Source organism: Nansenia antarctica (assembly GCF_963989245.1).
Source record: "Nansenia antarctica genome assembly, chromosome: 2".
NCBI classification, from domain to species: domain Eukaryota; kingdom Metazoa; phylum Chordata; class Actinopteri; order Argentiniformes; family Microstomatidae; genus Nansenia; species Nansenia antarctica.
Genome location: NC_137675.1, coordinates 16,440,157 through 16,464,204, shown reverse-complemented (window position 1 = coordinate 16,464,204; position 24,048 = coordinate 16,440,157). Strand labels below are relative to the sequence as shown.

The 24,048-nt window shown below is 47.0% G+C and overlaps 1 protein-coding gene across 1 annotated transcript; it reads left to right on the top strand.

Moving 5' to 3' along the window:
* On the top strand, positions 1 to 24,048 carry LOC308149867 (tudor domain-containing protein 15-like; the record flags this gene model as incomplete). The annotated part of the gene is given in 8 exon segments (XM_080522749.1): positions 1 to 229; positions 491 to 1,024; positions 12,555 to 12,840; positions 16,204 to 16,461; positions 17,822 to 18,509; positions 18,511 to 21,232; positions 22,223 to 23,635; positions 24,035 to 24,048. Coding segments are annotated over 8 exon segments (6,144 nt in total).

Genomic DNA, 24,048 nt, shown 5'->3' with positions numbered 1-24,048 from the left:
ATGACCCAAGACCAGCTACTCTGGGGCCTGAAGAAGGATGTGCGCTCCCTGCTCAATTCCTCCAAGCTAGGCCTGTCCCCGGACCACCTGACACGGGACTACCTCTGCATCGTGGGCCATCCGTTGCCTCTGAGGTCCCTCGGCTTCCACAACGTGATGGACATGATCAAGGAGATGCCTGACGTGGTGAAGATGGACTATTTGGAAGATGGCAGCTTGGTGTTGAAAGGTAAAGCGTGCAGTCCATTTACCATTACCATTTTAGTACTATGACCTGCACAGAGTAAAACTCCCTCCCCCTCCTCCCTCCCCCTCCTCCCTCCCTCCCCCTCCTCCCTCCCTCCCCCCCTCCCCCTCCTCCCTCCCTCCCCCTCCTCCCTCCCTCCCCTCCCTCCCCTCCCTCCCCCCCCTCCCCTCCCCTCCCTCCCTCCCTCCCTCCCACCCCTCCCTCCCTCCCCTCCCTCCCTCCCATCCCTTGGTCCCTCTGCAGCGGTTATGGACAAAAGCACCCGACGCATAGGGGAGATGGTGGCCCGGCAGCGCGACCCTAAGACCAACAAACCACACAGGGGCGGTGGCGGTATGGGCTTCTTCTCCCCGCACTACAGGAAACAACAGTTCCCCGCCGGCCCCCTCCCCCGGCGGGGCCATGCCCCCCCGGCCCTGCCCGCTCAGCTGCGCTCACAGCTGCGGCAGCTGCTCGCCCAGGGGCCCGTGGGCCTGTCGGAGCTGGAGGCCGGCTTCGCCCGCCGCTTCGGCTACCCGCTGCGCGTCGCCAACCTCGGCTTCTACTCCGTCGCGGAGATGCTGGCGGCCGCGGCGGACCTGGTGGCGGTCAAGCAGAGCCGGACGGGCTCCCTGCTGACCCTGAAGGTGGCGCCACCTGCGATGGGGCTGACGGCGTCGCAGGGTGGGGCGCTGATGGCATCGCGTGGGCGGACGGCGGTGAGGACGGGGCAGATCAAGCCACCTCGACCACAGCAGGGGTCAACGGACACGTCTGCAAGGCCAGCAGTGGACACAGGTGGGTTGATACTACAGTGTAGACAGATAACATGCATGTATGTTTTCTTCTTAACATTTCGTGAGCTTAGAATGATAAGGTTCTATCTCGTTTAGAATGATAAGGTTCTATCTCCGTTTAGAATGATAAGGTTCTATCTCGTTTAGAATGATAAGGTTCTATCTCCGTTTAGAATGATAAGGTTCTATCTCCGTTTAGAATGATAAGGTTCTATCTCCGTTTAGAATGATAAGGTTCTATCTCCGTTTAGAATGATAAGGTTCTATCTCCGTTTAGAATGATAAGGTTCTATCTCCGTTTAGAATGATAAGGTTCTATCTCCGTTTAGAATGATAAGGTTCTATCTCGTTTCGGGTAGTTCAGAGATATTGAGCGTCAAAGTTTTTACATTCCATTATGTTTTGTGAGATGGAACCTTTGTATTTTATTAATTACTAACTAAACAATGTCAACATTTTAAAAATAACACCACACAGGCATTAATAAACACCTAATGGATCAGATTATGTAAAAAACTCAAATTTGACCAAAAATGGAGATAGAACCTTATAATTCTAACGTCACGATTTAGTTTTTCTTTACATGTATGCGTTTGAGGCACCTGATGTGAAGGCTTTTCTGAGCAGGACTACATTTAGCACTTGTGTCCATGGCATGCTATCATTCACTATCCCTGTTTTATACCTTTAACTATACATGGCTATAAGTTGGACTGGTGATCAGAAGGTCATGAGTTCAAATCTCACCTGGGAACACCACCACTAGTGTGCGGTACTTAGCCCTAACTTACTCCAGGGAGACCCCTGTCCCTGTAAACTCTAATTAAGTGGTAAATGCTAACTACTAAATGGTTCAGGCGGCATAGAGCAGATTACCATTCAGACAGGAGGATATGCCAGAGAGCTTTTTTGGATCCACACCCTAGAAAGTTTACAACGCCTAGGCTTGAATGAGGATTGTGTGATTGAGTGTTGTGCTATGAATAAATTACTTTAGACACTATGTTCTATGCTATATGATGGCTACTGCCTGATGTCTGCATGTTTGTAGCATTTCTCTATTGTTTTTTCTTCTGTTAACACTACGAACGCGGCGGATCGCGACCTTATTCAATCGCGATGAGGTGTTTTTCAGCACTATGATAGTTTAACATAGAGAAGAGTGTACTGACGCACAAAGATCGCTGGAGGGCGATGTCACACAAGGCCGTCTGCCAGGCTCCCACTCCTTTTTCCCAGAATGCATTTCGCACCGGCAAGCAGAAGGCGATTTGAATCCTCCATTTTTTTCAACAAAAAAAAAAAGCTGTAATTTTGTGTTACCATGAAGTGTTACCATGTCATTTTATGAAGTTTTAATATGTTTTCAGGTGAGAAAGTACCAATATATATTCCCAAAATGTGTCCAGTTTATCAAAATAACCCGTATATCTCCTCTGACGATTTTCGTCGTCGAATTCGCTAGCATGCGTTCGTAAATTCGCACTGGAAATCTGGTCAGCACCCATGGAATGCCTCTTGTCCAATCAAATTACCTGGTCCCTTTATGACGTTGAATCCGGTGTGCGCTCCGGCGCTCTCATAGCGAATTTACGAACGCACCCTGCGTTTTCACTTTAATTCATAACATTTGTCGGGAGAACAGGTGTGTATATTGGACAGTAATTCAGCACTAAACTATCTGCACTGCACTACTGTCATTGTGTCATACATGAAGCTTACAGTGGGACAAGAACTTGTCGTCACTTTTTACATTTTACATTTAGATTTACAGATTTACTGCAGCACATATTTACTGTATTGTAGTGTAAAGTAGTGTTACAGTAAATATTTGCCATATTTACAGTATGGTACTGTACTGCAGCATTTTACAAGTGGGAAGCACTGTTATTGTACACTACAGTAATATGGGTTAAAGCAGTATATCTCATGTTTACTGTACATTACTCTAATTTTACTCTGCACCACATAGGATTGCAAGACAACCTCACAGAGGTGGAAGAGGGCCCATTTTTACTCCGCAACAAGAGGAAGCCATTTGTGCAATGGTGATTGCAGATTCCAGAGCGCTGTTATAGAGGATGACAATATCTTTGGCAATATTGAATCTGTTTCAATCTCTACAATTGACAGAGTGCTTAGGAGAAATGAAATGCGCATGAAACAACTGTATAATGTGCCATTTGAACGGAACAGTGACAGAGTGAAGGAGATCCGTCACCAGTATGTACAGGTAAAACATTTATGTGTTCTATGCATACTCTAATGTTCAGTGCTGTAAACTGGTTACATGACAGTTCATACTGTACAATATGTTGTCCAAAATGCATTATGTTACACAGGAAAAGTTGTTATAGTTCTCTCTCTCTCTCTCTCTCTCTCTCTCTCTCTCTCTCTCTCTCTCTCTCTCTCTCTCTCTCTCTATTCTGGGATAAAGCATGTACTGGAGCTGGACGCCAGGGAACCGCTGCACACATTCATATATCTTGATGAGGTGAGTTTCAATCTGGCAAAAGGTAGAAGGCGTGGCAGAAATCGCATTGGACAGAGAGCCACTGATGTCCCAGGCCAACGAGGAGGGAATATTACCATGTGTGCAGCCGTCTCAGAAAACGGCGTCCTCACCCATATACCCTGTCTTGGTCCATACAACACACAACATCTGCTGACTTTTTAAGACACTCTTTACAGGGACATAATCCCTGAGAATGAGAGGGGTCTAAATGGCCTTGCTAGCGGCCATGGATGCTGCATGTGATGACATCACAGCACAGTCCTGCAGAGGGTGGATTCGCCACTCAAGGAGGTACTTTCCTCGCTGCATTGCCAGGGATGATATTCGCTGTGATGTTGATGAAAATATGTGGCCAGACAGACAGGAACGTCTGGATGCGAATGAATAATTTACAGTACTGTGTATGTTGTATGTCCAATAAGTACTGCAATATTGTTTACAGTTGTGCACAGCTATACCCAAAGGGTGTTTCTTATGTTTGTTGTAAATAAGTTTGTATTTTTCTTTTGCACAATGCTGTGAACACATTTGAATTGCAAAGAGCATATGCAGTAAAAATGTGAAACATAACTATTCAGCGTCTTGTACTTATTTACCTCACTAAATACAGTAATGTGTAACCCACTGTAGATTCCATATGGCCGTGCAAATAGTGTATAGTACTGTCTTGAGCATTTTCAGGTAGTGTCACCAAGATCTGACTTTTTTGCATTGGAAAACACTTACAGAGTGAACTGTCATAATGAAAACATGACAAAGCCATTTGACTATCTTGTTCATAAACAATGGTGTCAGGACTTTTCATTTTGATGACACTGACAACTGTTGTGCAAATGTTAATAGTGATGTGAGAAATGCACCAAAGCGACTGAGAAAACTGTATTATACACAACAGTGTTGTGTTGTGTATATGTGAGTGAGACTGTGGTCTACAGTGATATACAGAAAAAACATATACAATATTATACATATATTTTTGTTGTCAGGACTTGTTTAGTTATTGTCATTTCGCAGAGTCACCTCAATAAAGCAAATGAACAAATGGAACATTTGCGAACAGTTCTGTAACAAAACGCTGTTACGTTTCCTCACACATGTGTAAGTGGAAATCCTTGGCCTTTCCTGTGGTCCTCGTAAATAAACCAGAATAACTCGTTTCTAAAGTCAGTTCCATTCACTTGATGTAATGGTTGAAGCATGGGGGATGGTAATCTTGGGGGAAGGTAATCAGCCAAACAAAGGATTTCCATCCCCCACACCTCCCAAGGGGAGCCAAGCGGGTTTCAAACACGGCTCTCAAGCAAGTTTCTGCTGAGTAAGAAGGATATCAGCGATGTCATGTTTTTGCTCTACATTGGACATGGTGTCTTGATTGATAAGATTATCCATTGTTGACTGATTATTCATTGTTGACATTTGATCATGTTCTCTTTTACTGTGCAATGTGTTAGTAGGCTTTGGATGCTGCCTTTGAATAACAACCTTTTGAAGTGGGGTTTTAGGCACTGTTCCTATATTAGCATATTCAACCGGTGATTGTTCAAGATTCATAGACACAGATTGTCCCTTTTGCATATCATCATAATAGGCATTCGTGTCATCATGTTCTTTACACATTACATAACCAAGATTTATTTTGCAATCACAACAATGTCAACACAATCACAACAGAATCTTATTTAATCCAATCAGGTTGTATATATAATCTATATATTGGTTTCAATATACCTCCATAGCAGTCTACAGTCTAATTTAGCTATATCTATAATTACATTATGAGAACATCAGTATTTTTACGCCTTTGGTTGTATTGTCTGAACGAACATTGATTGGGAGACATACTGTACAGTTTATCATTTTCATAACTGTCTGCACATATACATATCTTATTTTAATTGTTATTGTAGCCTATATATAAACACAAATATCAGTCTTATGCACTGTGTCTCATTCAGCACTGAAGCCTGAATTTGAGCACAGTGTGTGCCCCCTTGCTACCTCTGCTGATATAAAAGAGAATTGCAGGCTTGGAGAAAAAGATGGCAGCCACAAATACACAGACACACACAGAAATACTGCTAAAACGCTTTATACTAACTCGATTTTGAAAATGTAAAAATGCTGGGTGGTAGAACGCACATATCTAGGAAAAGTCATGAAAGGAGGGTCCTGAAATGTGATCGAGTGCAAAGGTAGAATTTTTTTTGTACTCACTGGTGCTGTTTAACACCTCACGGCTGTTCTAGTGTTAAGGTACTGCAGCGGCCATTTAGTAAAAACCCATTTGTTCTGTAAATTGTCATTGCCGTTACTACTCCTCCTGGTTTGAGTGAATGTATTTTTTAAAAATCTATACATTAAGCTTTAATTTTTGGGGATTGTAAAAGGTAAGAGGTTAATTATTATTGTACACTAATTTTTGATTAAGTACAAATATATTTGCAATTCCAAATGCCACCGTTTCTGTAGAATGACCCATATGCACAATTCCTTGACATCACTTGAGACAAAGAAACGTTAACACATTGTTTGCACTATCTGGCACGGAGCTCAAAGTATCAATGGGTGCATTAATATTCAGCAGCAGCGAGGTGCATTTAGAATCTATGACGTTGCATTTCGTTTGACATTGTTTGTCACATTTTAAATAGATAACATGCTACTTTATCAGCTTTCTCAAACAAAGTTTACGAATGGATACCAGGCGTTGTGGCATAGCCTGAGCGCTTGAATATTGTCCTTGTTACGACTAAATTAACATGTTCATTAACATGTAATAAACCATTACCCCATGCCAGCAGATGTTACTAATATGAACTAACCCCAGGAGGACCAAGGAAGATCTGTGTCACTCTAGAACCCAACCCAGCCACTGCACTCCCATCAGCCAATGGCGTTGTTTGTCATAGAGTGTTACATAGGCGATTACATCATCAAGGACGCCTTCATAACTTCCCGACTCGACTACTGCAACAGCATCCTCTACGGTTTGCCTAATAACATCCTAAACAAATTCCAATACGTCCAGAACTCTGCTGCCCGTCTGCTCACCTCCACTCGCCGCCGTGACCACATCACCCCTGTCCTCCAAACCTGGACAAATACCAGCCCGGTCAAATACAGGATCCAATTCAAAATCCTACTCACCACTGACAAAGCCATCAACAATCTGGCCCCCTCCTACCTTGCCGACCTCGTCCCCCTCCACACCCCCTCCCGTTGCCTCAGGTCTGATGACCAAACCACCCTCAAGACCACCAGGACCCAGCTCCGGACCTGGGGTGATGGGGCCTTTTCAGCCGCAGCCCCGTCCCTTTGGAACGCCCTCCCCAACCACATCAGACAGGCCAAAACCCTCCCAACATTTAACTACCTCAATTAGGCCCCTATACTTTCCTATACCTTCTATTTACCTTTTGTTTCTTTTTATTATTACTACTCAATCTTTTCAGTTTGTAAAGTGTCTTTGAGTGTCTAGAAAAGCGCTATATAAGTCTAATGTATTATTATTATTATTATTATTATTAAATACACTCCGGATACCATAGCTATTACATACAGTAGATGCCTCGTTGCAATTAACCTCGTCGTTTGTGTTCGCACTGCAATCGAGACTGAATCAGATAGCGAGGCGACGTGCTTTCAAAACAGTTTTGTGATTGGTCCGAATGTGTGTGTGTGTGTAATGCTGCAGCTGTAGGATATATTGGTATTTGATCACCTTGTAGGAGTGACGGCAATAACAGGACGATCTAGTCGTTTTGCCGGTAGAAAAACAATCATGTGCGCTTTATTCTCACTTACTGCATGCGTACTGACAACAACAACATTCATTCATCTCCGTCCCACTTATATCCTGTCATATCACCCGCTAAGCAGCATGGGTGATGTAGTAAACATAAACATATAACAGTGCTTTATACAGGCTGGAACGCCGTGAATTATGAATACTTTGCTCGCTAACGAGCGGTCACTACAACCTTCTATATAAAATCACCTGCTCGGCTTTAATGACTTAACCGCTATTTAAGAAATTATAATTGTTGCCACCCTGTAGTTTTTGGTGAAACTTCGTCTTTGTTTTGAGCGCCAGTGCGCGTTTTATGCGCGTGCACGTGGAAAAAAAATTGCGCGCGCGCATAGCAGCTCCGCCACTAATGTCAAAAATCCTGGAGGAAACACTGTATTGAACCGTATGGTTCGCCATCCATGGTTCAATGCGCATTAGTGAATGTCGCTTTTTCGCGTTCCATTGAAAGTCGGAGGTCGAGTTTGTCTGGAACGCAGTTGCTTCTTGTTCAGATGTTTGTTGGAATGGAATGGAATGGAATGGAATGGAATGAATGGAATGGAATGGACTTTATTTGTCATTGCTACAGTACAGGTACCAAACAACGAAATTTAGGAGGGGTGGCTCCCCTGGTGTTAGGAAAGGAAAAAGAAAACACATTTTAGAAAAAGCATAGATGCATAAAATCACAAGAAGGTAAGGAGCTGGTTTACATCAATAAAGGCTATGTACACAATCCACTGTACTATACTGCACAGATAGTCAACTAGGGTTGTCATATTGCACAAAAAGTATTTTTTCACATTATTTTAAAGTGTCACAGTTTGCAGGCTTGAAAATGTACATGTTTGTGCCTCAGCACTAGCTGCCATACAATCCGTCCGGACTGTCCTGGGCCCAGAACTTAGGCCTTTTCTGTGTTCAGGGCCTTGACGGCCCTGTGGTAGAAGCAGTCCTTCAGTCTGTTTGTCTTAGCGGCCGGGGTCCTGTACCTCCTGTTCGAGGGCAGCTTGACAAAGTGTACGTGCCCAGGGTGGGTCGGGTCCTTGGAGATCTTGGAGGCCCTCCTGAGACAGCGTGTGTTGTACAGCTCCTCCAGAGAGGGGAGGGGGGCGCCGGTGATCTTCTGTGCTGTTCTCACGACTCTCTGTAGCTCGTTTCTCTCCGCTGTTGTGCAGCTGTGGAACCAGTTGGAGATGCCGAAGGTGAGGATGCTCTCCACTGCGCCGTGGTAGAAGGCCACCAGTATCTCCTGCTTGTTGTGTTGTTTCCTGAGGCATCTCAGGGTGTATAGCCGCTGTTGTGCCCTCTTGATGGTGCCTTTAGTGTTGTCCTTCCAGGCCAGGTCATCCCGCATGTTGTGTCCCAGGAAACGGAGGGTTGAGACTCTCTCCACGCTCTCTCCGTCGATGAGCAGGGGCTGGATCTCGGACTTTTTCCTCCTGAAGTCTACGATGAATTCCTGGGTCTTTGACTTGTTTAGCAGCAGGTTGTTAACCTTGCACAGCTTGCTCAGTTGCTCTACCTCATCCCTGTACGCCGCCTCGTCCCCCCCCGAGATACATCCCACAACGGTGGTGTCGTCTGCAAACTTTACGATGTAGTTGCTGGGGTGGACGGGGGTGAAGTCGTGGGTGTAGAGGTTGTAGAGGATGGGGCTTAGCACGCAGCCCTGGGGTGACCCAGTGCTGAGGCTGAGGGCTGTGGAGGTGTGGGGGCCCACCCGCACCCTCTGGGGGCGGTCGGTCAGGAAGTCCTTGATCCACGCACATATAGAGTGTGATAGACCCAGGTCTAGTAGTTTGGTCACTAGCCTGTCTGGAAGGATGGTGTTGAAGGCGGAGCTGAAGTCCACGAAGAGCAGTCTCGCGTAGCTGTTTCCCCTCTCCAGGTGGGATAGAGTGGCGTGGAGAGTCGTCGCTATGGCGTCCTCTGTGGACCTGTGGGCTCTGTAGGCGAACTGGTATGGATCCAGGTTGGGCGGGAGGCGTGTGAGTATGTGGGCCCGGACTAGTTTCTCGAAGCACTTCATGATGATTGGTGTGAGTGCCACCGGGCGGTAGTCGTTTAGGCAGCTCACCGTGCTTTTCTTCGGGACTGGGATGATAGTTGAGGTTTTCAGGCAGGGTGGGACGGTGGCCTGGGACAGGGACTGGTTAAAGATGTTGGTGAAAACCCCGGCCAGCTGGTCGGCGCAGTCTCTCAGCACCCGTCCCAGGACGCCATCCGGCCCCGAGGCTTTCCTGGGGTCCACCGCCTTCAGTACGCGTCTCACCTCGTGCTCTGTGAGGGTGAGGCTGCTGAGAGCTGGAGAGAGTGGTGTTTGTGTTGTGGTTACCTCCGTTCGCCCCTCGTCGAACCGGGCGTAGAAGGTGTTCAGCTTTCCCGCCAGCAGGGGGTCGTCCTCTGCGGCTGTGAGCCTGTTGGCTCTGAAGTTTGTCATCTGCAGTTGGCTCTGAACCCCCTGCCACATCCGCCTGGAGTCGTTGCTCAGGAGGCATTCCTCAATCTTCTCTCTGTGCTCTGCCTTGGCCGCTTTGATGCCGCGCTTTAGGTTGGCCCTGGTGGAGCTGTACAGCGGTGTGCGCTTCCCTGCGAAGAAGGCGTTGTCCCTCTCATTTATCAGTTTTTGGACCTTCCCAGTCATCCATGGCTTCGTGTTTGGGTAGACCCGGACCCGTTTGTCCACGGTGACTGAGTTGGTGCAGTTCACTATGTGGTTCAGAACCGACGATGTGTACTGTTCCAGGTCCTAATGCTCATATTCCTGCCATAGGGTGTCATTTAGGCAGATCTGCAGTGGAGCGGACCCTTCTGGCCAGGTTCTGACAGTCTTAGTGGTGGTGGGAGCACTTTTCCCCATTGTAGTGTATGCAGGAATCAGGAGGATTGACACATGGTCAGACATGCCTAGATGAGCTAGCGGACTAGCCTTGTAAGCACGTTTGATGTTGGTGTATACCTTATCCAGTGTTTTTTCTCCTCTCGTTGCACATTTTACATGCTGGTAGAACTTGGGTAGTACTGCCTTCAGGTCGACATGATTGAAGTCCCCCGCTATGATGTGAATAGCCTGTGGATCAGTACTTTGTTGGCTACTAATGACGTCATATAGTCGCGCCAATGCTACTTTGCTGTCTGAGCTAGGCGCTATATACACATGTCGAGCGGAGTTGAGAACATGGCAACAGTTTGAGGAAGCCCCGGATTGCTACGAATCTGCGTTGTGGGGTCACCAGGGGTGCCCAAATGTTTGCACCTCACTGTATAGTACACTGTTTGTACAGGAAGTGCCAGTACACACACTGGAATGACGCAGTGATACACTGTTCTGTTGAGTCCTCTCTGTGAAAGTTGCAGTTCTGAGTTGTGCAGTTCAGCAACACTGAGCTGACTAGAACACACTGCTGGCATTCCTATCAGTCCTGTACTGCATTATGGAGCTAGACTGTGCCGTTCTATCAAGAGCTGGAATGAACAGATGGAAAAGGAAAAAGGAGAGAGAGGGAGAGAAAAGAGGGAATGAGAGCAGATGGAGAAGTAAAAGGAGAGAGAGAGAGAGAGGTCTAAATGAGCTCCAGACAGAGGGAGTGTGAAACGTGACTGTGGGGAGTTGAAATGCAAACAGGGGACTTATTTTGATCAGTTTGTTCTCTCCATCTACCACTGCTGCTCTGTGTGTGTGTGTGTGTGTGTGTGTGTGTGTGGGGACGACGACGACGACACACACACACACTCTCCTGAGCACAGGGGCGGAGGTCATTAGTTTGATTGGCACTTTGGCTGGGAAGCTGCTCTAGGGCAAATTAATCCTTCACGCACACACTCGCCAGTTCAGCTTGCCTCTAAGGCATGCATCCTAACACACAATCTATCCTCATGTATTCTAGTCCCCATCTTCTCTGTCCCTCACTCCCTCCTCCCTCCTGGAGTAGCTTCGGCATCTTAGGTCGTGTTCTCACATGAAAGTCCGAATCAGGACCCCAGAGCAAGTGGATGAGTTAGCAACATGGTTGCATAAATTATTTCTCTGATTTGCGTTCTCACAGCCCTTTATGTAAACGAAGTAACATACGCAATCGAAGCAACAGACGTGGTAGTTGATTGGTCAGAAAAATTGAAAATTGCCTGTTCGTCCCGCTCTTATCCAGATCAACACGCGTGCGCTGTTGTTTTCCTATGGACAGCCTCGATGCGTCGTTTCTAACCGGAGCGAAACCACCCTTTTCAAGCGGAGCATCCGTCGGCTGTTTGCTCCGGGAGCGACTTCGAATGCGCGTTCTCACAGCTCCGAACGACGCAGAGCAAAGCGAATTTGATCCTAAACTCCGATTCCAAGTGAAGCAAATGTCCTAGTGAGAACACACCCTTTCTCTCCGTCCCTCCACTCTTTTGGTGTGTATCCTTTTTCATTTCACACTCGTCGTCTCCCTCTGTTCTAAAACACACGGGGGAAGAACGACGCTGATTGCAAGGCCAGATTTCAGTGTGACTCAAACAGAGGAAGACAGAAGTGAGAAACACCCAGAACAGATGAATGAGACTGAGACTCACGAAATAGAGAAAGAGACGAGATGGAAAAACTGTCAAGATGAGCAGAGAATCAACACACACACACACACACACACACACACACACACACAGAAGATGAGAGAGATGAGGCTAATGATATTTTAGAGAGACGGCGATAACATGACAGCAATCCAAATGTTACCGACTGAAATTCCAGAGCGTTGCTTCTCTCTCCCTGACGGCTTTGTGGTGTGTTTGGCTTTGTGTTTTCCCATTTTGGTATCTGGTCTTCATTTTCACCAAGCTGGTTGTTTTGTTCCTCACTGTTGGCATGTTGCTCTGCTTGTAGCAGAACAAAGTCATTTGCTGACAGGGATGGGATGTGATGTTCAATTGGGGATGTGGTTAGTTAGTTTATAGGTCATTCTGCAGCAATAGTATATCTTCAAAACACAGATTTGATCAATAGAACTAACTCAAATGACACCCTATTCCCTATGTTGTGCAATACTTTTGGCTATATACGGTATATATAGGCTATATATAAGAGCTATCTAAGGTTGTACATTACACTGTATAGAGAGCAGGACGTCATTTTAGACGCAGACCTAAATGTTGTTGCTGATGCAATAGCCTATATAATTCCTTGCTTCCGGAAGTAGTCCATGATCCCACATGTCCGTCATTCCGTTGTCTTTCCTTGCTCTCCTCTAGGACTCTGGGTGGCCTCCTCCTTGTCTCTCCCCTCGTCCTCCACCACCGTCGATCTCTCCGTACTGCTCCCTCTCTCTCCGACCTCCACCGCCCCTCCCGGTGTGTTCCCGGAGACGTGGTTGCCAATGACGACCAGCCAGGACTTCCTTCAGGTCCCGGTGTCCTGTGAAGACCGGAGCTACCGGACGGTGTACAGCCTCTTCCATAAGACCGTCTCCGAGACCAAGTTCCGCATTCTCAAAATCCTCCGCGTCCAGAACCCCTTCCTCTGGGAGAAGTACAAGAGGTGAGATAATGGTTCAGTTATTACATAGTTATTAGTATAATAACTAAGAATTATTATGTAATTAATATAGTTATAGTATAGTATAATGTAATTAATATAGTTATAATATGTTATATAGTATAATGTAATTAATATAGTTATTACTTAGTTATTACTAAGCTATTATTACAGATGAATGAATGAATGAATGAATGAATGGTCTTTATTGTCATTGATATAGTACAGGTACCAAACAACGAAATTTGGGAGGGGGGGCTCCCCTGGTGCTAGGAAAACAAAACTAAAAACAAGAAGGGAAAAGAGCTGGTTTACATAAATAAAGGCTATGTACACTATCCACTATACTATACTATACAAATAAAACACTGTGCTGTACTCTATGCTATGCTATACCTATTCTAACATTTCCTATCTCTGAACCTTATGTACCCCGAGGGTTGTCATATTGCACATAGTGTTATTGCACATTCATCTAAAGTGTCGCAGTTTGCAGGTTTGAAATGTTCACAGTTGTGTTTCAGCATTGCACTTGATTTCAATCTAGTAGCTGCCATCAAATTGTCTAGATTGTCCAGGGCCTAGAACCTAGGTCTTTGCTGTGTTCAGGGCCTGAATGGCCCTGGGGTAGAAGCTGAGCTTCAGTCTGTTTGTCCTTGCGAACATGGTCCTGAACCGCCTGTCCGAGGGCAGCCGAGCAAAGTGTTCGTTCCCAGGGTGGGATGGGTCTCTGGAGATCTTGGAGGCCTTCCTGAGGCAGCGTGTGTTGTACAGCTCTTCCAGAGAGGGGAGGGGGGCGCCGGTGATCTTCTGGGCCGATCTCACGACTCTCTGTAGCGCATTCCTCTCTGCGGCTGTGCAGCTGGAGAACCACACGCAGATGCAGTAGGTGAGGATGCTCTCCACTGCGCAGCGGTAGAAGGTCACAAGCATCTCCTGACTGATGTGGTTTTTCCTGAGGACTCTCAGGAAGTAGAGCCGCTGTTGTGCCTTCTTGATGATGGCTGCTGTGTTGGTCTTCCAGGACAGGTCATCCTGTATGTGCACCCCCAGGGGAATCGGAGGGTTGAGACTCTCTCCACGCTCCCTCCATCGACGAGCAGGGGCTGGACCTCAGATGTTTTCCTCCTGAAGTCCACGATGATTTCCTGGGTCTTTGACTGGTTCAGCAGCAGGTTGTTAACCTTGCACAGCTTGCCCAGCTGCTCCACCTCATCCCTGTACGCCGCCTCGTCCCCCCCCGAGATGCAGCCCACCACGGTGGTGTCGTCTGCAAACTTTACGATGGAGTTGCTGGGGTGGACGGGGGTGAAGTCGTAGGTGTAGAGATTGTAGAGGATGGGGCTTAGCACGCAGCCCTGGGGGGACCCAGTGCTGAGTCTGAGGGCTGTGGAGGTGTGGGAGCCCACCCGCACCCTCTGGGGGTGGTCAGACAGGAAGTCCTTGATCCATGCACATATAGAGTGTGATAGTCCCAGGTCTAGTAGTTTGGTCACTAGCCTGTCTGGAAGGATGGTGTTGAAGGCAGAGCTGAAGTCCACAAAGAGCAGTCTCGCGTAGCTGTTTCCCCTCTCCAGGTGGGATAGAGTGGAGTGGAGAGTCGTCGCGATGGCGTCCTCTGTGGATGTGGGCTCTGTAGGCGAACTGGTATGGATCCAGGTTGGGCGGGAGGCGTGTGACTATGTGGGCCCGGACTAGTTTCTCGAAGCACTTCATGATGATTGGTGTGAGTGCCACCGGGCGGTAGTCGTTTAGGCAGCTCACCGTGCTTTTCTTCGGGACTGGGATGATAGTTGAGGTTTTCAGGCAGGGTGGGATGGTGGCCTGGGACAGGGACTGGTTGAAGATGTTATCACGGTTATTACTGTCTGGTGGGTTTTGGATAAGAGAATACATTTTTCTTGTATGGAAAGAAGAGCTCTAGATAGAGAAAAGTAAGCATTTGGTTCCAACATGGTTGACCGTGGACGTGGCAGAGAGTAGAGGATGAGATGATTGAGTTCTTGTAGCTGCTGCACTAGCCTCGACACTGGCTGTTAGCTCAATGGTTTTTTTCGTCCTTTTTTGAGAGCAGTGGGCTAACCGCTAGGCTAGGCTAGCAGCTATGACCGTTACATCACGCTCTGGTTCCTCACTGTGGTGTTACACTTTGACTAAGGTGGTGCAGTGAGCGCTGTGGAGGCTATGTGGTATTCTGAAGGTGAGAGCTGAAGTGCGTGTGTGAGAGAGAGAGAGAGAGAGAGAGAGAGAGAGAGAGAGAGAGAGAGAGAGAGAGAGAGAGAGAGAGAGAGAGAGAGAGAGAGAGAGAGAGAAGAAAGAGCAAATACGTGAAAGAGAGGAGCATGAGGGCTACGGCGCAGAGACGCAGGAAGGATGTCACTTTTACGTTTCTCACAGCTCACAGCCGTCGATTTGTAAAAGGTCCATCGAGCAGAGAGCTCATGAGTCAGGGGGAGGGGGAGGGGCTAGTGATGAGTCACAGAGAGGACAGAAGAGGTGTGTGTGTGTGTGTGGGTGTGTGTGTGTGCGCGCGTTTTGTATGCATGATGAGCACTACAAATATCAATATGTGCGATTTTCCTTTATTTTGTTTGTGTGTGTGTGTGTGTGTGTGTGTGTATGTGTGTAGGAGATTGTATGAGAGGAGGGTTCCCTCTACTGTGTGACTACAGGGACCCACAATGTCTCATCCACATTAGTATGGAGAAAGGGAGGGCAGGGTGAGGGAGAGCTGGTGAGAGAGAGAGAGAGAGAGAGAGAGAGAGAGAGAGAGGTGACAGTCCATGCCAGGTCACAATCTGCAGGGTCATTGGGGGTCACCACAGGTTCAGCGTCTATCCAGCTGGAACGCATTTATCGCTTCCGCACGATCGCCTGATCCGCTCAGATCAAACATTGTGTGTGTGTGTGTGTGTGTGTGTGTGTGTGTGTGTGTGTGTGTGTGTGTGTATGGTCTGTGATATTTTCATTATGGCGTTGGGTGTTTATGGGGGTTGTGTGTGTCTTCCATCTTAACGGTCTGTATCACCTTAGTTGTAATAATAATAATAATAATAATAATACATTAGACTTATATAGCGCTTTTCTAGACACTCAAAGACGCTTCACAAACTGAAAAGATGGAGTAGTAATAATAAAATGACACCAAAAATAAATAAAAGAAAGTATAGGGGCCTAATTAAGGTAGTGCTGGGGACACATGGGAAGGGGAGGGGGGGAGAGGGTTAACTGGTGAAGGCAGGCTTGAAGAGGTGGGTTTGAGCCGAGGGCCTGTTTTTAAATGTTGGGAGGGTGTTGGCCTGTCTGATGTGGTTGGGGAGATTGTACAACAGAAGGTGGATCTAACTCCAGTCTCTCCCCTCACAGGAAGAATGAGTACATGTCCCGGCGCCTGTCCGAGATGGACCGGATGCTGAGCGAGAGACACCTGTTCCACGGCACCTCGGCCGACGTGGTGGAGGGCATCTGCAAGCACAACTTTGACCCGCGCGTCTCCGGCAAACACGCCACCATGTTCGGCCAGGGCTCATACTTCGCCCGCAAGTCTGTCTACTCTCATAACTTCTCCAAGCGCTCACCTAAAGGAGTCCACTGCATGTTCCTGGCTAAGGTCCTCACCGGCAGGTCAGTAGCCTCCTCTAGTTTATTTTTCTACTCTGGTTCGGTTGATTACTACACGCAGGGGGTGCAAACTTGTCACCTTTTTAGCTGTTTTTTTTACCTCAAAATAGGTCGACCGTTTTCATAAATGTTCTTTGTTTTAAGGCCCAAAAAAAAATGTTGTCACCTTTTTGGGCCATCACCAGTTTGCATCCCTGTTTTGAAAGCCTGTTGAGAGCGATTCAGTCTCGATTGCAGTGCGAACACAAACGACGAGGTTAATTGCAACATTGTAACATATTGTAACTAACTACGCCCTAAATCGTAACGAAATGTAGGTCTGGAAGCGGCCTAAATCTAGCTTCAATCAGCTTTTTTTCTGTTCTCCGGTCATAATAACTCACTGCCTTTCTGCGCAGCCTGAATCAAAGTGGACTGTCTGAATCAATTAGTGGCGGAGGAAATTCATTCGTGGCGGCCCGCCACGAATAAATGCATATAGAGGAAACACTGAGTTAGTGTACTTGCAGGATGCAAGCAACACTATTGTTATTAGTGTGCTTGCAGGATGCAAGGCACACTATTAGTATTGTACATATTATTATAGCTAAATTTGCCCCGGCTACTCGTCCCACAGTTTTGGCACTAGGTAGACATGAGGTGTCAAAACGTGCGGCTCGTTCCAACTCGCGTTGCTATTGTCAGACGGAAGATTACGGCATACGGTTTACCCACAATGCCCCGTTTAGCGGACAAAAAATCCCATAGACAATGAATGGGCCGATATTCAAAACACCACAGCTCGGCCTCTGAGTGACGTAAAGACACGCGGTCTTCGCCGGGGGGTGCAGGGAGGTGCAGGGGATTTAGCTAACTAGTGCTATCTAGTTAACTTATCTAGTTAAGCCCCTGGATGAGCTAGAGAAACGCTTTCTTCGCCAATCAGAGTGTTGTTGCTAGGTAAATACCACATGGAACACTTGGCACTCTAGGTGGTGAGTGTTCCAGAACTCTTTGGCAGTTGGTGAGCTAGAGGACTCTTGATTCTAGTTCTGGTAGGTAGAAGTAGTGAGGCTTCGTTTGATCTAGTCAGTCAAATTAGAGGCATAAGTTGAAACTTGGAGAGCTCGGAGAGATGTCAGAAGAGCATATTTTGGTCCAAGGAGCTGTATCTTCAGAGACACTGTTCTACTTACTTTTGCCCCTAGTGGGAAATAGATTCTGCAGTGTGGCTTTAACAGAAAAAGTGTGCCAAATCCCTTTCAACACTAATAGTAACATGCGAGATGAAAGCAACATCCATATATAGACAACACAATAAATTGTGGGGTTTTCAAGAAATATTCTCATCTTCAAATAAACAAAAACTATTTGTTCTTTCTAGTTCTAAGGAGGAGTCCCGCCTCTCTGGGCCGTGTGCTCCGTGGCCTGTGGAACTGACGTTAACCCATGTGGACTGCAACCCTGAAGATACTCTGGTACATTTCCAGGGCCAATACCTCACAATATGTGAACTGGACTACAGCATGTTGCAGATGGAAATACAGAATGCAGTGAAGACCAAGGCTGCTGTGGAGGTAGGGGAGCTCTGTCTGGTGGAGGAAGTCTTGTCCAGCCGCTGGTACAGAGGAAGGGTTCAAAACAAACAGGAAGGTATGTGTGACGTGTTCCTCATCGACCACGGAAATGTCCTGAGTGTTGACATCTGTCACGTGGCCCCTGCCCTGGATCAGCTGTGCATGCTCCCCCCGAAGATAGTTTGTGGATTCTTTGCCAATGTGTTACCATTGCGAGACCACTGGGATTCCCTGTCTGAGACGTACTTCTCGTCCTTAATTGGAAGCAATGTTAAAGGACATATCCAGGCCCTTCTGCCTCAAGTCCTCATACTCGATGCCCATGACATCAACAGGGACCTTTCCAGACTGCAATTTGGAAGGCATGTAGACACAGACACGTTCCTTCTGCTGGTCAGAATGCTGACAGAAGCACCTCTCAAACCTGTCGTGGACCTGTTGATTGAAAAGCCTGTGGGACAGGAGTTTTCTTTCAAACTGTCCAAAAACCATTCGTTTTTTTGCGACCCTACCTACGCTGACCCCCGGTAAACGAGTGAAGGTTAGAGTAACCGCTGCATTGTCCCCTGGGAAATTCTACTGCCAAATGACCAGTAGGGCGGAAGATCTCCAGGTGATGTCAGAGAAGTTGGCGCTGTTGTGTGAGTCGAAGAGCAAAGACCCCAGTAACACGCCTGATAAGGCTGGTCCGGGCTCACTCTTCTCAGTCAAGGGGAAGGATGAGAAGTGGCATAGAGGCTTTTTGCAGGCTGTAGACTCCCAAGTGATTGTCTTATTCGTTGATTATGGGTTCTGTGAGTCTGTGAAAATTGAAAATGTCCATCGCCTCCCGGCAGATTTTCTCTCCACACCATTCATGGCTTTCCCGTGTGCTCTCGCCTGTCTGGATGGCCAAGACAAAGCCGTGATGACCCAGCAGCTGAGTTGGCTGAAGAAAGGGTTGCTGGGTGGAGTTTTGGAGGTTGAAATCGAAGGCTTTGACAAAGGGCAGAATCTCTATTCTGTCACAGTGTTCAGTGCTGAAAACCATCCCGTTGTGGAGGCGGGGCTAAGTCAAGATGCCGCTGAGCATACAAAGTGTGATTTAGTTTTTGAAAGCGAGCAAATTTTGCCGTATTACAAGACCGCAATGGCCCAGGTACTGGATAATTCCCTCCATGTTGAGAAACTGCAAGAAGATTCCGTGTTTGAGGCTTATCTGGAACACATCCTGGACCCAACCAATTTCTGGTTGAGAACACACAAACGCAATCATGACTTTGATGAGATGATGAACGAAATGGCAGAATATTACAATCCAATAAAGCTGGAGGAAGAGGTTCTTGAGGATCCAGAACCCGGTGCTTTGTGCTGTGCGATGTATGAGAAGGACATGCGTTACTACAGAGCCGTAGTGATAGACACTATTGATAATGGGGCTAAAGTATTTTTCCCTGATTTTGGAAATACTGAAAAAGTCCCACACAATATGATTAAGCATCTCCCAGACAAGTTTGCCAGCGAACCACCGTTTGCGCTGAGTTGCTCTCTGGTGAATGTTTTACCAGTGGGTGATGTTTGGACTACCTCTGCCATTGACTACTTTAGAAGAGCAGTGTACAACAAAGCTCTACTTGTGCATGTTGTCCACATAGGGAAAGATCGATATGTTGTCGATATGAAGGAAACTCCAAATGCAGAGAGCATTTCAGAGCTCTTGATCAAGGCACATCAAGCAGATTACTGGAAATTCACTCCCTCCAAGGCGGTCATTAAACAGGAAACAAGGGGAAAGAAAATGGCGAAACAGAAAGTCTACCAAAAAAGACAATCTGGAATTTGCACAAGAGGAGTATCAGAGACCCATGTCAGTGTGCCTGTGATGGAATCTGAAAACAGACACTTTATCACAAAGACGCCAAAAACGATGGTCCCAGCTGTTGAATTAAAATCACAGATACCCGGGATCGGAAGTGAACTGTCTGTCCGTTGCTCTCACATCATCTCCCCCTCAGATTTTTGGTGCCAGCTGCAAAGCAAGAGTCCCAACTTGGACAAACTGATGGACGAGATGCAGCGATATTATCAAACACACACAGTCCCTGTGCACCCAGGGGTTCCCTATTGTGTGGCCAAGGCAGCAGATGATGGCAGGTGGTACCGGGCCTGCATTATAGGGGTACAGAAAGACTACCTTCAAGTGATCTTTGTGGACTATGGTATGATTGTGAAAGAAAGCATACACAATCTTCAAGCGATACTGCCAGAGTACCTTGAACTGGAAGGCCAAGCGTTCAGATGTAGTCTCTATGACTTGAGACCTGTTGAGAGCAGCCATGGTGGGTGGAGTCCAGAGGCGTGTGATCTACTGAAGGAGTATGTTCTGGACCAGTCCTTTAACCTGACATGCAGCGTTAAGTGTCACTTGCATATGAAATACAAAGCCCGATTCAATGTGGTTGATCTGCACACCGCTCACGACAGTGCAGCCAAGAAGCTTTTGGAAAAAGGCCTTGCAAGAGAAATGGGAAGCCCTGGGCAGCTCCTGCTGTGTGACTGCATGGACTCCTTTGTCTATGATTCTTTTGACTTGAGGAGTGGCAGTGATGAGGTGGTGTATGTCACACACGTGTGCAGCCCATGGGAGATGTATTGCCAGCTAGACAGAAACAGTGAAATCATTGAGGAACTGATGGAGAAAATTACAACGGAAAGTGAGGAAATACTGCGTGCCAACACTGCAGCTCTTGTGGGGAAACTTTGCCTGGCAAAATACTATGATGGAAAATGGTATAGGGGCATGGCTCGCCGTGTTCATTCACCCCATCATCTCTGTGTGTTTTTTGTGGATTATGGAAACATGTACGTTGTTGAAAAAAGCCATGTTGTGTCTATTCCAAGTGAATCGTCAGATTTGCTGTTCACCCCCATGCAGGCCTTGAGATGTGGCCTCTCACAAATCTCAAAAGAGGAAGACTTTGCAGAGGTTAACAAGTGGCTGAAGATGTCTGTTCTCAACAAGCCGCTCCGAGCTGTAGTCGTCGGAAAGAATGAGGATGGGACTGTTGCTTTTGATTTATTCAATGGAAACGTTAACATAAATGAGAAAATCAAGCAGTTAATTGCGAGTCAACAACCGAAGAAGAACATCAGCCATGATACCGAAACAATCAAAACCGAAAAAGATCAAAATATGCAGTATGGAGAATGCAGAATCAGACACAAAAGAAGACACTCAAGTATCCCTGCTTCACAGAAGGAATGTCATAGAGAGAGTAAGGGAGAACTGGTCAAATCTGAAGGAAACACAGACAGAAAAATAGATCAGAGATGCGCAGAACATGACATAGACAATTCCTCCAAACGGCCAGGATCCATTAAACTGCCACAACTTGAAAACCTCCCTGTCACTTCAAGATCAGCAGGATTCAGAGGTCTGGGGTTTGTTTCACACATTGACACAGTCAACAGATTCTTTATCCAAATGCAAGCTGATGAACAAACCATATTGGACATGAGGGAAGACCTCAACTCAGAGCTGTTTAAAGACACCAAGGAAAACAACACATCCGTGCAACGGAGGATCAATGACCTTGTAGCAGCTGAATGTGAAGATGATGGTGCGCTCTACCGTGCAGTTGTGAGAGACACTGCCTCTAGTGGCCAGTTCAGAGTAGAGTTTGTTGACTATGGAAATACAGCAGTTGTGGGGAAGGATAAAACTTACTTTCTGACAAATAAACATTTGTCCCAGCCTAGACTAAGCATACCATGCACACTGCTAAAGACTGACTCTTTTGAAAGTGACGCATATTTCATTGAGGCTGTAATGGGAAAACCTCTCATGGTTGAATTTTGCACTTGTTTTGGGTCTCGGTGGGAGGTTCTCATTGAAATCCAGGATGCCTACCCAACCCAAGCTGACAATAGCAATGCCGTGACTGAAAATGAGGAGGCCCTGACTTGGTCTGAAAGTCCTTCTGACCCTGATATCAAACAGCTAGCGTGTCAGTTCAGTTCTTTAGCGGTCACAGAGGAAAAGAGACAGTCAGATACTGACTCTGGGAGGGTGATAATCATTAGTGCTCAAGATGAAAAGCTCTCATCTGAAGTGTCCAAGAGGTCGACCAGAGGTCGCCACCAACACTGCACTGGCAGGCACCACCACAGAAGACGAGTCATCAGAAGGTCTTCCTGTCCACCTTGTGTGATGACCTTTGAACCCTTAGCAGAGCCAGTGAAGGAGACCTTGATCCCACCTGAGAGTATCAGCTCGGGGCAGACAGAGTGCGGGACACTTTTATCCGTCTTGGAGAATGGAGATCTTTACCTGAGAGTTAACAGGAGCACAGAAGAGTTCACCGTTTTTGAAAATCTTGTAGTTGAAAAGAAAAGCCAATGCAAAATTATGTCTGAGGAGGATGTTAAAGAAGGACTTCAGTGCTTGATAAAATCAACCAAAGACAACCAATGGCACAGAGCAGTTGTGCAGAATGCATCTGCTGACCAGGCAGAATGCAGAGTATTCCTTCTGGATCATGGCACTACAGAGGAAGTCCCCGCTAACTGCATTAAAGAGCTTTGTAATGACCTCAAGCAAATTCCTGTGCAGGCAGTTTTGTGTAAATGGAATGGCCCTGGTCTCCCCACTGAAGGAGACATGGCTTCTAAGATAATGAAGGAAACTCTCAAAGCAATGGTGGGAAAGGACATCAAATTCATGTTTGTCTCTTACTCTGATGCCGACAACCTGTGGATGGTGGAAATCATGATGAACAGGTTGTTAATCCAGCAACTGAAAATAGCATCATCACAGAAACAACAACAGCAACCACAACAACCATCAGGAGAGTCTGTCCCGGGCGACAGGCCTCTCCATCTCCAGAGGCTCTTCCTGGCCTCAGTGAATATGGATCTGGGCTACTTGGCCTTTCCAGCAGCCGTCACCACGCCGTGTGAGTTCTACGTGGTTCTGGAAGACCTGCTCCCCATCATGAACACTGTGTCCACCATCCTCCACGACCTCCCAGAGGAGGTGCCAGCGCTGCCTGAGGCTCACCTTCTCCCCGGGTCGAGCTGCCTGGTGAGGTCCAACACCACGAACAAATGGTGTCGAGCGGAGATCGTACACGTGGGCGCGACTGTGGTGTTGGTCAACCTGGTGGACTATGGCCACTGTGTGGACGTGCCCTTCGCCGATCGCTCTGAGCTGAGACGACTCCCCGAACAGCTGTCCCGACTGCCGAAGGTCATCTACCCATGCGTCCTGAGAGGAGTTAAGCCAATCGGAGGGGGGCAGTGGACGGACGACGCGGTGGTTTTCTTCCAGGAGTGCATCTGTCAGAAGAGCCTCCAGGTGTACTTCAGGCAGTATATCGCTGAGGCTCACTGGGAGGTGGACATCGTGGCCGATGGCGTCCATGTCGCCAAAGAGCTGGTTGACGGCGGCCATGCCAACTACGCTGACGTCATGCTCAGACTCTGGTTCCAGCAGAGCCCCGGGAGAGAGTCTCCGGCGGGACGGAACCCTGAGAGAACGGACAGAGCCAGACCTGAAATGTCACCCGAGAAAACGACGAGTGACGATGCTGTCGGTCTACTAAGGGGTCGCAGGTCACCAGAGAGCTTCTGGGGACATAGAGGTGAGGACAGATCACCTTCTTCATCGTCATCTTCTTCATCATCTTCTTCATCATCGTCTTCTGACCCTGAGGAGAGGGTGAGGACAGATCACACCACTGAGGACTGGGACGAAGTGGAGAGGATGATACTGCCAAACACCACGTCTGGAACAGGACAATGTGAGTGTCTACTTCGTATTTTTTTCATTTTCTGCTGTGTTGTAAGGCTGTGATTACTCAACAATGTTGTTATTACATGTTGTCACACACAGTACTAGAATGTTGTAGAGTGATTTGTAGCATATTCATGTTGAGATATAGTAGGATTACGTTTAAATGATTCACAACTAAATGCGAGGAAATACAAGCAATATCAAAAGGTAATTGGGTGTTTTCTTCAACGGCACATTTTTCCCACAGGTGCCCAGATGTAA